Source organism: Amphiura filiformis, chromosome 12, assembly GCF_039555335.1.
Source record: "Amphiura filiformis chromosome 12, Afil_fr2py, whole genome shotgun sequence".
Taxonomy (NCBI): domain Eukaryota; kingdom Metazoa; phylum Echinodermata; class Ophiuroidea; order Amphilepidida; family Amphiuridae; genus Amphiura; species Amphiura filiformis.
The window spans coordinates 60,128,316-60,147,385 of NC_092639.1; the positions used below are offsets into that span (position 1 = coordinate 60,128,316).

General features: G+C 36.2%; 2 protein-coding genes across 2 annotated transcripts in view; one reads left to right on the plus strand and one right to left on the minus strand.

The window, feature by feature from the left end:
* Nucleotides 1–19,070, minus strand: part of LOC140166515 (uncharacterized) — a 30,403-nt gene that overhangs the window by 4,496 nt on the left and 6,837 nt on the right. Inside the window, exons 2-6 of the mRNA XM_072189996.1 lie at nucleotides 6,599–6,728; nucleotides 5,741–5,965; nucleotides 4,536–4,707; nucleotides 3,791–3,918; nucleotides 2,011–2,289 (exon numbers count right to left, since the gene is read on the minus strand). Of these exons, the coding sequence (XP_072046097.1) occupies nucleotides 2,011–2,289; nucleotides 3,791–3,918; nucleotides 4,536–4,707; nucleotides 5,741–5,965; nucleotides 6,599–6,671 (877 nt within the window). The 5' untranslated portion in view covers nucleotides 6,672–6,728. The remainder of the gene's footprint in view (nucleotides 1–2,010; nucleotides 2,290–3,790; nucleotides 3,919–4,535; nucleotides 4,708–5,740; nucleotides 5,966–6,598; nucleotides 6,729–19,070) is intronic.
* Nucleotides 10,314–19,070, plus strand: part of LOC140166966 (hyalin-like) — a 47,560-nt gene continuing 38,803 nt past the window's right edge. Inside the window, exon 1 of the mRNA XM_072190449.1 lies at nucleotides 10,314–10,350. Within this exon, the coding sequence (XP_072046550.1) occupies nucleotides 10,314–10,350 (37 nt within the window). The remainder of the gene's footprint in view (nucleotides 10,351–19,070) is intronic.

A 19,070-nucleotide genomic window follows, 5' to 3' on the forward strand; every position in this document is an offset into this window, starting at 1 on the left:
ATACACACACACCTTGAGGATCGTACCGTAGGCTATTTCAACCGCGGGAGTAACATGCATGGGCGCTAGCAGTAAATTCCAATTTTCTATGCTTTTCCTCACTTGTTCGGCTCAAAATTAAAAGGATACATATCTGACAGTAAAAGCTAACATTTTATTGAAAATAAATACTAATCTATATTTACAGAAATGTTATAATATGGCTTTAACTCTTGCCTTTACCTCTTGTACTTAGTAACTTGCAATCAACACAAATAATATTATAATATTATTCCATAGTGCAGTTATGTCCACGGCAAATTCTCCATGACCTTTCCAGCCATAAATCCGCTTAGTGAAGATTAAACCGATATATGCACTAAACCATTATAGTAATCTATTGTCCAATGCAAATTTATTACCACGTGATAATATTAATCCAATGAGCGATCGAATTGTCCGCTACGGTCGACTAATCCAATCGATAATGACGCTATTGACGTATACGAGCGGAGCTCCACTGACCGAGTTTTGGGGGTATTTTTCACTGGTTTGCTGTCATTTACTCATCAAGGCGGTCCCCCGTTATTATAAGGAATATGCTAATTATTTAAAGATTGACATGTAGAGAATAAACCATACTTGATTGACAGAAAGTACTAAATTTGTAACTATTACGGTTTCGTGACACCAATATTCCAAATACGACCAAGCCAGGATTGCCCGGTGAAACAGAATGTGCATTGGAATAACACGGGAGTTTGGATAGATGGTAGTATTTCTTTCTCATAAAAATGTATGGTCTTCCGTTATTAAAGCTTGTACCGGGTTGAAAATTCAGATATTTTGAAAAGAATAAGTAATTGAAACATAGACCAAGTACTAAAATCATAGCTTTTATACTTTTTGATATATCACGCTAACTAGTTCATCTCCTATATGTACAACACAGCGCTACCAGTAGGGTTCAATTGCCTATTGTGAGTGTCCCTGTGTTGTGTGCACACATGTAGTTAACAATAACTGCATGATGCACGAACTGAGAAATCAAATCAAAATATATTTAAATTCGAATATGAATTTCAAGTGTGTCGCCCTCTTGTGACCAGATCTGATGTAGCAATCAATCTGAGCCGTCTTTTTACAATCCAGCTTGGAGCCGACACTAGCGATATGTACCTGATATGTACGCCGTATAAATACACGGTCCACGAAGGACGGGTGGAACATGGCAATCTCTTAATGATGCTATTTAAGCAGTGGTAAAACTACGGGGGGGGTAACGTGCCCCGGGCGCCACCCTTAGGGGGCGCCAAATTGATCAATTCAGCATCGATTATGCGCCCCTCCAAGCGATGAAAGTTAAAATTTTCGCGCGAACAAAATCAATTAAAAGAACATTTTAAGACCGATATTCAACTTCTAGTAACAAAAATTAATTAGCTTCCAGGGGTGTTGTCCCCTTGACCCCCATCGTGGTTTCGCTCTGGACCCCAGGGGTCCACTACCCTACCTGTTAAGGCTTGTGCTCTGACATCACTCCAAACAGCAAAGAAAGGAAACTATATTTCACTGCCCTGCCAAAACATGTAAACAGTTCAGAAAAAAAGACTATTCTTATGAAAACTAGCCTTTTCATTTGTGTTATTATTGAAGAAGCTTATATCAATTTTGTTTTCAGTAATGCTCTTGCACATTTATCCGGACTGTAAAATCTTCAAAACAATACATAATTAAAAAGTGAGTTTGCTGATATTTTGAACAGCACTTTAAATACTCCGTACGGTTATATCAAAATACATTTCGGTAAAGCCCATAATTCTTTGCGGTTAGACCTGAGATGTTGTCACGCCGCGCACATTGTTACTGCGCACTTCACGGCTTTAAACTGCGCAGTAACGATGTTCGCTTAACGGCGTGACATTAAATGTCGACATTGTCAGCTTTAACCGGAAAGAATTATTTACCGAAAAGGTTAATTGGTCAGGTTTTGTGGGAACAAGGGACATTTTAGTTTTTATGTATACATACCATTAACCACAATAACATCCGTATACATATTATAATTGGTACACGTAATGCCTGTTTCAACAGCAGTTCCAACATTGCTATTACTGGCAAGTTGAAATAAACCAAAATAAAAACTGGTGTACAACAGGCCTCCGTCAAATAGGGCTATGCTCTTCGGTGGCATCTGCTGACTCAAGGGATATTGGACCATCTCCGTTTCTGTATTGGATCCGAGGTCATAGCGATTTATGTAGAAGAAATAATCAACTTTGTTCATAGCTCCGTAATAAAGTGCATTTTCTGTTGAAAAAAAAAAAAAAAAAAAGCCATGTTGAATGGTAGTGAACTGATCCGAAGCAATTTGGCTTAATACTAGGGATTTGTCAATACACTACATGATGCTATAATATATCCTCAAATTTACCAGTTGACCTGTGGAATATGATGTTGTGTCGAACTTAAGTCCTTGAACACGGCAACAATTCTCAGTCAGAAAAAAACCATCTCAATCCATCTTGAGTACACTGGAGGTACCCAAAGGTACACTGCTGCCGTGTGATTCCGATGTAGAATCAGCTGTGCGACAGTGTACCTGTGGGGAAGCAATAAGGATCTGGTAGTTTATTGCCAGACCATAGTTATATAAATCAGTAATACTCGGAGAATCCTTTCTGAGTAGAACTTGTTCAATTTGATTGGAGTCCGACATAGCGTTCATATAAGTTAATGTATTATATACATGTAGTACATGGGTGAGGTATTTTAGTGGAACCATTTTTTTGGCATCCTTACACCTCAAATGATAAAAAATACGATTAGTTTTATTTTTAAATGCCATCGAGTGGTACTAAAAATGAAACTGGTCCCATCATGTTGTAATTATTGTATCTCAAATTGTTTCTCTCATCGCTAGAATAACAAAAAGTGATGCCATAGAAGTGATGATGTAACAGGACTAATTACCATAACAATAGGTTAAAACAATGTATGAATGTATCACACTGCACTAGAACGTTCACGCTGTACCACTGCATTGGACCATATCATGTTGATCATTTGCATCTGTAGGATTAGTATCTTCGAAAAGAGCGGTATTGTATTCAATATGATATGATTGCAGGTGATGAGTCGTTGTAGTGCAGGGCAATATATTCAAATTTGTTAGTCAAAGTTCTTGCACATGTGGTCAAAGTTTAGAAATGACAGATTTCATCGAAAGTGGTATCGAATTGCTCCCCCTCTACGTTTTAACAACATGAAACATAATAATACTTATGAGAAAGGTTTTTAACACAAGTCAACACATACAAAGGTTAAAAAGGTTAAAGGTTAAAAACCTTTCTCATATTTAATTTACCACATAGTTTGACTTTATTTCTCCGTCTATAATAATACTTAATTTACAATTTTGGCGCAACATTTTATGTCTTGCCAACGAATTCACCACATTTTAAAATTGCACATTTCTCAAACAAATCACTCCTATTTGCGTTTCCCTAGCAGTAACTTAAAATTACAGAAATATCAATAATTATAAAAAGTAAACAAATTGACAACAATTAATTACAAACAACAATATAAATAAATAAATAAAAATAGATAAATAAAAAGTATAAATAAATAAATTAATAAATGAATAAAAAATTGATAAATATATAAATAAATAAATAAATAAATAAATAAATAAATAAATAAATAAATAAATAAATAAATAAATAAATAAATAAATAAATAAATAAATAAATAAATAAATAAATAAATAAATAGATAAATAAATAACGTTCATATACATTTTTAATACCTGAGTCGTCGACGGTCACTGCAGTTGGCGATTTGATAGAGGAGATTGTACTCAGTGTAGTCTCCTCCAACGTGTCTAGATTAAGACGTATAACCTTGTTCTGGAACATTATACTGATGTACATATCTCTACATATGAAAACAATAGAATAATGCAAACGAACTTCATGATAATTATGCCTGAATTACCCTGAAAATTTAGCTACAAAACAAGTTTCTTTGCGATTGTTTTTGGCAGCAATCTTACCCCAATGAGTAGAGACACAACTTATTTTGCTCTTGTTGTCTTGTTTGCTACTGAGTTCTATTTCAACTTGCCTTCAGTTTTTGACTTGGTTGTCTGTCCCTGAAGAAGAGCAGTTTATCTGCTCGAAACGTCAACTGTATTTTTGTTTACTTTTACTTGCTATCTATTCTCTTAGAACCCACAAGGAAAGATGGAACAGTCAGAGTACACACCCTACTCTTTTTGAAGATGCCTTCGTGCTATGGGCCTATATTGTTGCGGATGAATGGTACGGTGCACAGGTGTGATATATATTTTTTTTTATCAATCTTGTGAAATCATTAGGACCTTGTAGTTCTACGGTCTGAGCACTCTAATGGTCTAATACTTCATATACTCAATTGGGTGGGGTGGGGGGGTGGTGGTCTGAATTTGGTATACAGTAGATGTTAAACAAATTGAAGTCGTCATAAGGTTGACAGCATATGATTAAGATATTTTACTGAAAGGTTTTCCTTACCGTCCCTTTATGTCCGTTTTGCTCATCACATAGCCGGTTTTGTCACTGTTCTTCCAAATCTCGTTGATACTAGCAGAGAGATCCTGGGCGGTCAAGTCTAGACTGAACCCATAAGCCTGATTAGTAAAGTAGTAAAGTGTAGTACCATCTAATTTGATGGACGTTATAATTACTGTTGATCAAAATAATGGAAAATGTTAATAATATAACAATGATGGGAGTTGTTTTACCATTAAATATATACTAAACATAAAATACATTTGCTCCAAAAATGGGCTATGAGAACCATTTCGAATAGCCATTATCGAAGCCATTCCGGACCACTATTTCAAAAATTCAATATTCTCAATGTTTTTGATATATTCAAACTAGAACTAGGTGTATACATGTATAAATATTCTATTAAACAACTACCATGTTCATTTGACAATTTCTTTCTAAAACGATCCGATATTCATAGCTATCACACAATCATTCAATCAGGACTACCGGCCCACTGTTATGGAATTCCCTGAACGATAACCTTAAAGTAGCAAACTCAAAACATTTTCGAAACAAATATAAAACACAGCTACTCTCATTTTATAACTAGTTCTTGGAGCCCAGTTTTTGTTCTTGTGTGATAGGCTTAATCTGCAACGTTTGAATTTATAGGTGCTATTAAATAGTTTATGTACTTTTTTCAATATCATCTTGGTTCTTATACTCTTATGATCAGTGCTATTTGCTGTTTTGGGGTGTGCACTGGTTTCAGGTACACATGAATATAAACATGTCCGAAAGCTTGTGAAATAATTAGAATAAGTGATTATCTGCAACGTCCGTTTCCTGTTTTCCAACTTCTTTCACCCATTTCATTGGAAACACCAAGCACAAAATGTGTTCGAAGAAGTAGTAATTTCTTACACTGCATTAATACATAAAATGTATGTTTAATAGTAATATGTGACCTGCTAAAACAACGAAATGAGTATAAAGTCGCAAGTTGGTAGTTTCGAGACATCCTGGTTGACTGAGTTGATGTTCTTTGTTTGCCGCGCACCTGTACAAGCGAGTAGTGCAGACATTATACTGGCTTGAACAGGTGCGTGTGAGACAAACTAGAACGCCAACGCAGTAGCCAGGGCGTTTCGAAACTACCAGCTTGCGACTTAACGCTCATTTTGTGGTAGCAGATCACACTGTTCTTATCACTTGTTACTCACCGCGGGCACCGGTATCCGTAGGCGGTAGTGTAATGAGGGTTTCTGGCCCAGAACCTTGTTTTAAATTGTATTTCAGTATTGACGAATCCGAAGAGAAGTAAAGAAAACTCCCTGAATCATCGATGTCAACTGAATTGATCATTCTCTCGTGTGTAAATACTTCGGTAAACTTAAGAGTATTTGCTGGTGCCGTAAAAATTGTTTGAAGACATGCATTGACATACACTGTAGAGATCATGGTTGTATTAAAAAAACAATTAAATACAAAATTAAATAAAGAAGCTAAATTCCCCGTAGAAGCGATGATGTAACAGGATTAACCACCATAGCAATAGGCTAAAACGTTGTTTGAATATATCGCACCGCACTAGTACGTTCACACGGTACCTCTGCATTGAACCACAGATGTCAAAGAACAGGGATAAAGATCTGGATTGTAATTCTATAGAATATTCATATCATGCTGATCACTCGCACCTGTAAGATATTTTATCTTTGAAAAGAGCGGTATTGTATTCAATCTGTGATTGCAGACATACACAGGTGATGAGTCTAACCTGCTTGTAGTGCAGGGCGATATATTCAAAAATTGCTTTCACCTATAATTGCTATGGAAGTTAGCCCTGCTACATCATCACTTCTACGGCGAATACAGATGCAGTATGATATATTCAAAAATTGTATTCATCTATTGCCATCATCACTTCTACGGCGAATTTGATTTTGAATTACAGGTAATTGAAAAGTTTTTTCTCTTTTATAATATGCCGTTATTTTACTCCACCACACAACCACGTCAAAGCAACAAAAAAAAAATCAAATAAAAAGACTTGGACCACTGAGATCATAACTACTTACCATCTTGAGCATTGCCAGTACCCCAACATGTCAAAGCAGTGATTGTTAATGTTAAGATCAGCAAAAGCCCCATAATGAAGCTTGAATGAACAGGTGCTGCTGATTCCGAACTCTCCGATGAAAAATGTATCTGCAAAGAGTATCCGAGATCCAAAGTTAACCTCCTGAGCACTACATGCCGATCTAACATTGCCTCTGATTGGTCAATTACATGATATCTTCATTTTAATCACCAATCAGAATGGAGCTTTACAAATAATTTACCCCAATTTTTTGCATAGTGAAATTATTCTAACAATGTTGCTGATTGGTCCATTTGATAATGAAAACTTCTTTTGTCCAATCGGCAGGTAGTTCTCATGGTTAAGTAAAATACCACACACGTTATAATAATAGCGACAAGGCACATATCCACTCAATTAAGAGCGCTCAAGGCACTAAACAAACAAAACAAACTAACAAGACAAAGAAAACTGGAACTAAATTAAGAAACATAACTTAAGAATTACAGAATGTCTCTGACATAAGATGAGTTTTTAACATCTTTTTAAACACAGTTACATTTTTAGCAGTTCTAATATAAATAGGCAGTTCATTCCATAGAAGTGGAGCTGCGATTTCAAATATTGCAAGTACCATGATTTACATTAAGAGTTCAGATGCAAAAACAAATATAGAGATATCGGCATATATAGGCAAATATAAAGAACATAATATGAAAATATGTGCTGTTTTCGTTCATAGTTTCAGAAATACACATTGGATTTTTTTTTTTTTTTTGTCAATTAAATGCTAGCATTATAGGTAGGGCAGATGTTTGTGGCCTGAAAGCAAACAGTCGGTTGGAATATTGCATTTATTGGCTTTTGATCTGAACTCTTCTCATGTTAAATCTTCAAATTTTTGGACACAATCTAACCTAGCCAGTAGCCAAGCCAATGGCCCGAACTGTGGAATTAAGATGCAGGCAAAAATAGGAACATTTTTTTTTAATGTATGAATATTTGCAAGGTCACAACTGTGCAACCAATTATGGTAGGGTAATGTCTGCAATAATATGCTTGCCTACTGCACAAGTTGATGATGATATTCAATTTTGGACCAGATCTTGTCACATTTTACTCTTCCTAAAAGAACCATCAGAATGACTGTTACATTTTACAGCACTTCATTAAAGCCAGCCTTTAAACTGCTCCTGCTGTGACAAATGATTTTTGCTGCTGTATTCATCAATATGACTTTGACCTCAGTATCTAGTGCAGAAAATCATGCAGCAAAGTGGCAAGATACAATGTCCTATCGTAAAAATGTAATCTTTTCTTTATCACAAAGAAAAGATGTGTGTAAATAATTACTGTCAGCATGATGATGATCATTGGATGTTGATTGATACCTGACACTAAATATTGGGCTATTCCAGTTGATTTCCATACACCCCCATGGAAAACATGACCTTAATCTCCCACATAGGGGGTGAAGATTTCAAATGGAGCTAACCATTCAGGTACTCCCACTGAAATTCTCGCTATTCACAATAAGGGCGCCGCCAGCGGTTCGCAATGCAACTGCGATGCATCATGGGAAAAGGTCGACATCCAAGTCCGCGCAATACGAATATTACCATGCTATTACATAACACGTGACAATATTTTTTAGTTTGTCAAAATAAAGGTGTTACACGCGAATCGATACTCAATAATACTTAATAATGTGATTTGAAATGTGCACAATTAATTTTTTCTCTATCGATTTGCGTGTAACACCGTTATATTGACAAACTAAAAATATTGTCACATGTTCCTATGTAATAGCATGGTAATATTTGTACTGCGCGGACTTGGATGTCGACCCTTTCCCATGACACATCACGATTACATCGCAAACCGCCGGCGGCGCCCTTATTGTGAATAGCGAGAATTCACACTCCTTGTGTGGAAGATTAAGTCACATCTTCCAGCAGGTGTATGGGTTTCAAATGGAATAGCCTATTCAAACTCATATTAAAAAGTCATATGATTATCTATTATGGTTATACGTTATCAATTGTCATGTGACCTGATCCAACCATAATAAAGGAAGCAATACAATGTGAAATTGATGCAGGTAAATAAGTAAGAAAAGTGGCATTGTAAAACAAAACTTTGCATCCAAATATTATGCTAGGAAGCATTTCAGCAATACAGGGCTTCATTTCGGCTTGGTTTGCGAGAATCAAAATCCATCATACTGTAGTCGCTGCACTTACTGTATGATACAATGAGAGAAGTTGATTCTCGCAACCCAATCTTACGAGTATTGATTCTGTGATTCTCGTCAAAATCTAGGCCCTGCAATAGCACACTTGTTACTACGCAAGTGGATGATGAATGACGATGAGAACTTAATTGTACAAATTGATCTCTTTGGCCTGGTTGGATCACACTGGGCTATTCTAGTTGAAATTCACACTCTCTATGCAGAAGATTAATGTCATGTCTTCCATAGGGGGTGTATGGATTTCAACTGGAATAGCATTTCGATGTCTTCCATTCAAATGGCATTTCAGACAGCATTAGATCCTTCTCTTCAAGTACATGTCATATTTTGCACGGAATAGTCTCTTTTCTTCATCTGCACAAGCAAAAGCTCCAATGGTTTTCGTCTGGCTGGTATTTGTTTTCTGTGTTTATCCAACACAAAGGACAGTGGCGTCCAGTCCAACTGTACCTTCATTTTCAGTGGGAATGACACTTGCTTGCCGTGTCCTTTTTTGTCCAGTCTGTACCACCAGTTTTCAGGTAGGCCCCATTCCTGTAAATCAGACTTGTCGTAAAATCTCCAGCCGCTGGGATCATTTTTGTCAGCTGGACGGCCCGAGTCGCCAAGGACGTTGCGGAGGATGTCATGCTCGATGCGTAGTTTCATTTGCTCACGTTCTTCAATCTTAGGAAATAATGCCTAAAATTATTGTATGATTAGACAACAATTCCTACGCACTGTTCCATAATAGTTCCATACTACTAGCCAATCAACGAACAATCTAAAACTTTTTATATCAACAATAGGAGTCGCACTCTCAAATTCATTTTTATGCTTTTTGCAGTCAATTGCAATCTTATCTAAACGGGGACTGGTTTCATAAAAACGTCCGCTTGTGCCGACAAACTTATTATACGCACTCACTCCTCCCATACAACCATCACACAATAGAGAGGAAAAGATAAGGGGCGCACCATTTGGTCTGCAGGGCATAGAATTTATATTCGGGCGGGACATTTTTTGTCTCTAATTATTATTTGTATATCCTTATACACAGTTGGATGGGATATTTTTATTCATCAGTGCAGGTAATTTTTTTTCGTCTTACTAGCGAATTTGTTTTCTTCTAAAAACTTTCATGCATCTCCTGGAAATTAAATGGTGCTGCCTCAAAGAAAGGCTGCCAATGGTCGAGCAATTGAATTTAAATTGATTAATTTTATAATTTTACCACATGACCTTTGGAAAACAAAGGCTCCATTAAGAAAGAACAGTTTGTGATGTCACTATTTGGACCTCCCCTTTTAATAATCAGGAGTTACCCAATCAGGTACCATTTGTTGAATGTTGTGGTCGATTAACCTTGTTATCTCTTATGCTGGTTTCATACTACCCTGCCGCTTGCCGCTGAGCGGCGTGGCGCACGCGTATTGCAGACAAACGGACACAATCAAGGCTTGTCATTGGTTGAAACGCCATGCCGCTTGCCGCAGCAGGCGGCAAGCGCCAGGAAAGTATGCTGGAAGCTTTACTATCTAAAGAACAATGGGTGATAAAGCTTACTCAAAATTGGAGATATTCAACATGATCCCTTATCTTTAATAACAATAGCATATGTCTAAAGGGAGTATAGCATCAACCCTATGTTATCGGTCTACAAAGTTGAAAAACCGCGCTAGACTCCATACTCGAGATATTTTGAATTATGTAACAATACCTCAATTTGGTGCGAGATTTTCTCGGCTACTTTTCACCATAAATCAGGCGTAATCAGTTACGTAATCAAGTATTCAACTTAACATCGCTAATACATATTATTTGTTTTGAAAGACAAAAGTACAAACTTGTATTTGTCGCAAGTAACAGTCATCAAAGTCATGCATGAGCGGAGATACACCATAGCTGCGAGAACTTATTGACCGTCCCTCGTATATTTCATAAAAGGAGTGTTTGATTTCTACGACGGATGGTTCTGCGACAATAAAATACCAAACGTTGTCGTCGTCGCCACGACGGATGTCAGACTCTTCGCGTGTTGTAGAATTTGAACGATGCACAGTGTCATCGCCCCGATATCTTCATGGCAGAAATCGCCATGGTAGATTGAATCCACCGCCACGCATGGTCATTATACATATCGACCTGTTTAATAGTTTCGCATAATAGGCTGAAGGACATCTGACTAAGGCTACTGACAATAGCCCCGATTAGTGTGTCAGTCAAGCATGGTATGCCATAGGTCATATTCTTTTAGACAACCTTCACGATTGGCCTATACACTGCGCTATATAATTCGGCACATATAAATCAGAATTAGTGCGGAATTATTGTCAATTTTTGACTCAAGACGCAAGCTACTGTCTCAAAGCGCAAGCTAACGACTATCATATCTGTTCAAAATATATATTCATGTGCAAGGAACCACATCTGGTTTCTTTATACGAAGTCATTTACGGGAGATATTCATCATTTTCTACACCGGTATCCAAAGATTTTCTTCTCATATCAAACTCGTGCATAGCAAAATCACGTGTATCGATCCCGGGTATTTATTTTAGTATCTCTGCTGTACCAAGTAATTATTAGCCAGGCGATGTCAGTGTGCGATGACGCATTGTAAAGTCGACGACAACAACGTTTGGTGTTTAACCGTCGCAGATCCATTCGTCGTGGAAATCGAAATTCCTTATTATCAAATGATCACAAGAAGAAATCTGATTGTAGAGAAATCCATTTTCATTCATAATTTGGCATTTGGCAACCATGTTCACAAATGATGCTGCACCTGAGCCCCAACGACAAGAGGCGAGTGCATCCAAACTTCACAAAGTAATCTTTTAAGGGATGTGTAATGAGCGAACCGTGGTTTGGATTCCAGAGGGAGGGTGTCTGTAAGAGGCACAGCCATCAGAAAATGAATAACTGAGATCGCGCGCCAAATAAACTTACCGCAGTAATTTTCCTTTTCTTTAAATAAATAGGCATAGGCGGGAATCGAACCCGGCACCTTCGGGTTCTGAATCAACGGATAGTATCACTAACCCAACTTCCTATCTGCACTAAAACCTGTGATATTTATTCTTGATAATGCTTAACGGAAAAAAATCAATACTAATGTACGATGTCATTCAAAATCAAATAGAAGTCCCACAACTAAAGTAGCAATCGATAAATCTGCTCACTCAATCATCAAATAAATAAATAAATAAATAAATAAATAAATAAATAAATAAATGTGTCCGTTCTCTCGAGCCCCAAAACGTCATTAAATAAATAAATAAAATAAATAAACAAATAAATAAATAAATAAATAAATAAATAAATAAATAAATAAATAAATAAATAAATAAATAAATAAATAAATAAATAAATATATTTCGCTCCTATATTTTATAGTTGAGCACTGTATCTAGTGATGGTTTCATTATAATTTCTTACTATAAATAAATATATATAAAGAAATGTGACCGTACAGCACGAATGAGCCGTAAATGTCCTCAATTGTATTCTGAGTTACAGTGTAAAATGGGCATGAAGGTCATATTCATAGGTATTTCAATTTGGTGCTACGTGTACCTCATTAAAGGAGGTACACGTAGCACCAAATTGAGTACCTATGAATACGACCTTCATGCCCATTTTACTGTAACTCAGAATACAATTGAGGACATTTACGGCTCATTCGTGCTGTACAATCTAAATTATAAATTAGTTTTTCTGGGCCCTACGCTTGAAAAATAAAGCAGCATAAGAAAAGGGACAGTCGCACGGTTTCGAACAATCGACGCTCAGAACAGCAACTAAGAAACCACAGCGCCTTAGACCGCTCGGCCATAGAATCACACAGTCTACTCAATGTCAAAGAAATATATTAACCTTTAACGTTACACAATATTGGCACATGACACGGGCACATGTCTGCGGGTAAAGATACTGCATGATAGAAAGGCGCATAAAGGGTCTATCCCTGAAGTTATACTAACCAAATGGTCAACCAATTCTTTGTATACCAGCTACAGTCAACCTATACAAAGAAGTATATTGTTAGGCGTAGACGCAATCATCAATGCGGGAAGTATAATAGTCGCCACTCGTGCATTTGTTTGAGTCCACGGGTATTCCGGAAACAGCCTTCAACCCTGAATTCAGAGGTCGATTTTGGGTTGTTACATGCAAATACAAACTAATAATATCATGAAAAAAAACCACCAACAGGACTACGATACTTATTCAGAGCCAATATGCATTCTGTTATTTACAAAAGCCGACGATCAAAGTAAAATTATAAAAGGAGCAAGACCAGATATCAACGTTAAATCACCGTAAACCTAAAATCGCATCGAAAACGCCAAAATGCAGTCACAAAATTTATAATATTACTAAATCACCAAAACGAATTGTAGCGTAGGTATGCAGAAAAGAGTTGTATTAGCAATAACAAAGTATGTGCAAAAAGATTTGTCTTTGGCATGTCGCTTTTTTGAAATATCACCAAAAATATCAAATTTGGGAAAAACGCCCCAAAATTTAAAACAAACACGAACCTTCCAAAATAAATATATATTAGCACTCGGTGGCCCAGTCACTACCTGTCGCTGTGATTTGGGGTAACTCGTTGCTTCCCTTCTCCAGATACCTGTACTTCAAGGTCGCTCATACCCCACGCCTTAAGGAACGTAAAATAAAACAAGATGCAACATCAAGTCCAGTTTGGAGTAGCATTATTACCCGTAACAGTTTCGTACCATAAAGAGATACAAGAGATATAATTTGAAAACAAAGGGACAAAAGGGAGAAATAATAGCGGGTATTGAACTTCATTGAACACAGATGATGAACATAAACTTCAACATGTGTTTTTGTAATTATAATTAAAATTAAAATTTATATTTACATTTCAAATCTAAATATAAATCAATTTCAATAACAGGTGTTAGTTCCTTTCCAAAAGGGCCATAAAAGTCATCGTCCTGATCCCACTGGTACAAAATGCAGACGGCACACATTTTGCCGTGTGTTGCGAGCTAAAGTTCTGAACATGAGATTGTATTTTCAAAGTCTTGTTTAACATCTGGTTTGTTTCTTGCTGTATGTGCGCGAGTGGATGTTTATGTCAGTAAATAGCTGTAAATGGACACGTTTCTTCTTTCACGATTATCACTTGAATATACTCCCTCTTCCAAGCACTGAGAGAAATAGGTATAAATGAAGGGTATGATTGTATTCTGGGGGATATCACAGAAGCAACATCTCGAATCCATCTGGATATAGTGACGTTTCTGAAACTGTTAAGATATCCAGTCGAGTTAGACAAGGATATACTTTGTCACCAAAGATATTCATGGCAGCTATCTTCAAAAACTACCTTTGGATGAAAGAGGAATCAATGTTGATGGAGAAAAATTAACAGACCTCTGATTTGTAGATGACGTTGCCCTTACTACCTCAACAGTGAAGGATATGGAAACACAACTTAATGACTTGAATAAAGAAGCGTGAAGGTGGGATTGAAAATGTACAAAGGAAAAAAATAACAAATGTGGCAACATATGAAAAGATCATCATTGAAGATCAGGAAGTTCTTCTCTCACATGTACAAAATGTTCACAAAAATTCTTCAAAATAGACTAAAGAAAGAACTGGATGAACATCAACCAAGAGAGCAGGCGGGTTTTAGAGAAGGTTTCTGAACCATGGACTACCTACTTGCAATAAACCAACTCATTAAAAAGTCAAACGAATATCAACTTGACTTATTCATTGATTACGAGAAAGCATTTGATTCCATAGAACATCTTTTCCGCAAACAGCTTAAACAAATTCTTATCTCTAAGTACCATTAGGCCATTCTCGTGCACTGTAATTTGTCATATTTGTTAGTAATTTTTATTTAAATTTGTTGATTTCATAATCTTTGTTTGGTTTTTTTCGTCAAGGAAAGGCAATTCTCAGTCCTTATTGGCCTTCCTGCCTTTTCCGTCATATTTTGTTTCTTTTGTACTTTATTGTTATTGATATATTTGTGATGTTGTTGCATATTTTTTATATATTATATATCTTTTCCGCAAACAGCTTAAACAAATTCTTATCTCTAACAGTGGACTTCGGGTATATACAGGGTGTCCCAGAAAAATTACCGAACAAATGCATTTGTACGTAAGTCGAGAAGTAGACATCAGAATCCAAAAATCTAAACATCGGCGTGTAGCTCATTTTATTTTGCATCTTATACGTCAATTTTACTGGAATCGATTGACTGATTGCGAAGAAATGGGCGATTACATGACGCATGCGTCAATTCACTTCATTCCAAGTTTGAAAGAAAGACCATTCAACACAATGCGCACTATAGTGGTTAACTGTCAATGGGCTTCATGTATTGTTCTGTGAAATCCTTTTCGTTCCTTTTAAACAATATGTTTCTTGCAAAACATTTAATTAGGTTTTGTTCAAATGAAAACCTACACGATATTGAAAATGAAAGCTTGCATGTAAAATGATGCTCTGTACTTGTAAATATCTTTTTTTCGTTAATGTTGATATAAATGTAGCATAAAGATTTATTGCATAAAAGAATAATACCACCTGGCTTAAAATATTTCTCACACACGTTCAAGTTTTTGGAATATTTCGTAGAAATTGTAATGCAAACTTAAACATTTATGCTACATGGTATCAAAAATCACACTTAAACTGAAAAGCACTTTGTGATCATTGCCATTCTTGGCTCAAATGTTCTTTGGAAAGTTAAATATGACATATCTGTACAACCTAAAGAATTAAAGTTGGAGAGCCTCCAATTGCAGAAATCAAAGCTTTCTCGGACAAACTGTTATTTATCTTCAGTGAAAGCCTGAATAACATAACATCGTTGGATTATAAAATAGATAATGTGGACTAAATTTAATGAGATACGCAAACTTAAGGAAGCAGTTAGCGAGTATGAAAAAAACCGCCTGTGATCAAACTTGGAATGAACTGCATTGATGCGCGCATTATGTAATCGTTAATTTCTTCGCAACCAGTCAACCGAATCAAATACAATTTTCGTACGTGATGCACAACAAAATAGGCTATGCGCTACATTTTTAATGTTTTGATTCTGATGTCTACTTCTCGACTTACGTTCAATTTTATTCACTCGGTAATTTTTTCTGGTACACCCTGTATATAAATGCACTTTTATGAATGCGCACGCGACATCTACAAGTCGCCATACCGTGTTCAACGATGTAAGGTACCTGGATGTACACAAACTCCACACGCAAAAGTATAGGCGAAAATGACAGGTTACAAGGAGAATTGTTTTTGCAAAATAATGACATTTTTAGCAAAGGGCAAAATAATTTGACCCGAAACATAAACTCTTTATTTGGATTTTCCATTACGGAAAAAAAAAATAACGACGGAAAAGCTAGATATAGCTGATTTAAAAACTTATATTTCATTATTTCCGTGGGCGTGGCAATTGGCCATATTGATGACGAAATGTGATTCTTACGGGCATTAAAGCCATATTATAACATTTGCTGAGGAAGACGCTGAATTTTTAAAATTAATCTTTTACACGATTAAATTGTACTTTATTAAACCAATATACCCTGCAAAAATCAAGACTCTAGGTGCTGTAGTTTTGTCAAAATCCGTGATTTTGAATAAAACGCCGGAATCCGCGCTTTATTATTACGATGGAATTATTAGTCGAACGCATACACGATGTTCATAACACACAGTACGTACACAGCGTGCGGGACGGTGATATACACAACAAAGGAACGTACCACAACATGACCGAAGGAGTGGTACGTATTGGCGACATGTGCGCTGGTAGTAAATTCCAATTTTCTTTGCTTTGCCGTATTTGTTCGGCTCAAAAATAAAAGGGGATATATCTGACAGTAAAAGCTAACATTTTATGGCAAAGAAATGCTAATCTATTTTGTTTGAAAATGTTATAATATGGCTTTAAGGTCAGAACTGAGTAGCTGCCGATGATGTTATTTGATAATTTTTGCACGTGATGATAGGGAACTTAGGGGGGCTGTCATTTAAATATTTCCCCTCCCCGTAGTGCCGCCACTGAACATACCCCTGACCCTAATTTTAACTCTAATTTTAACGTAAATTGACGAAATTACAACTTAGGCCCTTTCCGGAATAATGACCCTCTCGAACTAATGCTAGATGTCCCCGCCCGACCTTCTCAACCCTAACTTACTCATTAGCTCGCTCACATTCACAAGTATCAAAATGGACAAAAAAATTATTTAAAATGTGTTTTTAAGCACCTTTTTGTGTCCCCCATGCTAAATCGGTAATCTGTACACCCTTTGACGTACAATTTAGAGTATAAACACGTAGATGACTGTACATAATCTAATCATCCCGACTCGACATCCTGGCTGGAAGATGTTGAGGAAGATGTATACTATACATCACGCTCATACGGTATATGACAATTTGACGTACAATCACGTATGTAATGCACGGTTTATTCCGCTAGTAGATCGTCATACACATTATTGTCATGGTATTATATATTGTAATTGTATACGTCATTTTGTTCAGTTTGGTTCAAACGGCTTATAAAGTTTTACTTTACACGGAAGGGGAAACTTAGCAAAAAAACAATTAATTTATGAGTGTAAAAGGGAATAATAAAAAAATAAATAAATAAAAAAAATAAATAAATAAAAAAAAATAAAAATAAAAAAAATAAATAAAAAATAAACACAAATTAGTTATGTTTGTGCTGTGCAATAATCCTGATCCTTCGATATCCATGATTTATCCTTGCAAATTTATAGCATCGAACCTCCAGCCTTGTCAGTGCTAGCCACGAAACAAGGTCACAACTGTAGCCACTCCCTCAACGGTCGTCATTTCAGTGATTACATTAGTGATGTAATGCAAATATGGCGCTGGCCATCTGGTCACGTGCGCATTTATAAAAGCGCATTTATATATATAACCGAAGTCTACTGTGTAAGTACAATTAGGCCATGTAATTTGTTATATTTGTTAGTTATTTTTATTTATATTTGTTGATTTCATAATCTTTGTTTGTTTGTTTTCGTCAGGGAAAGGCAATTCTCAGGCCTTATTGGCTTTCCTGCCTTTTCCGCCATATTTTGTACTTTATTGTTATTGATATATTTGTGATGTTGTTGCATATTTTTATATATGGAAATAAACGAATGAATGAAAATTTGTATTCTGGAGGATATATATCACAGAAGCAATATCTCGAATCCATCTGGATAGTGACGTTTCTGAAACTGTTAAGATATTCACGGCAGCTATCTTAAAAAAACTACCTTTGGATGAAAGAGGAATCAATGTTGATGGAGAAAAATTAACAGACCTCTGATTTGTAGATGACGTTGCCCTTACTACCTCAACAGTGAAGGACATGGACACGCAACTTAATGACTTGAATAAAGAAGCAAGAAGGTGGGATTGAAAATGGCCAAAGGAAAAAACAAAATATATAACAAATTTGGCAACAGATGAAAAGATCATCATTGAAGATCAGGAAATTGAAAGAGTTGAGGAGTATAAATATCTGGGCCAAACACTGAGGTTAAAGGACTGTTCGCAGGAAGAAGTATTGAGAAGGATAAAAGCAGGATGGAGCTGCTTTGGAAGACATAAAGAAATCTTATACAACAAAAATATACCCATGTCATTCAGAAGGAAAATATATAATCAATGTGTCCTTCCAACAATGATGTATGGCTCTGAAACATGGTCTTAACTAAATATTTAGAAACTAAACTACATTCCGCCCAAAGAGGAATGAAACCGGCAAATGTTAACAATCTCACTGCGAGACAAAGGTGCTCAACCATCAGACAGCTGACCGGTGTTGCAGACATTTTGAGAAAAATCAAACAATCAAAATTGAGATGGGCTGGTCATGTTGCCAGAAGAAATGATAACAGATGGACAGAGAGATTGTTAGAATGGCAACCAAGAATGGGAAAAAGAAGAAGAGGTAGACAGCAGAGGAGGTGGAGAGATGATATAACATCATATATTAGCACAACATTGGCGAGAGTTATTAATTGTTGTGTGTTTCGAAAGACAAAGGTACTTGTACAGTCATCAAAGTCATGCATGAGCGGAGATACATTTAATCCAAAAATATGAGTGCTGTATTTTTCTGGAATCGAGAGTAGTACAAGACAAAACAAAGAGAAGAACATCAAAATGGCAAAAAGTGTGAAATATG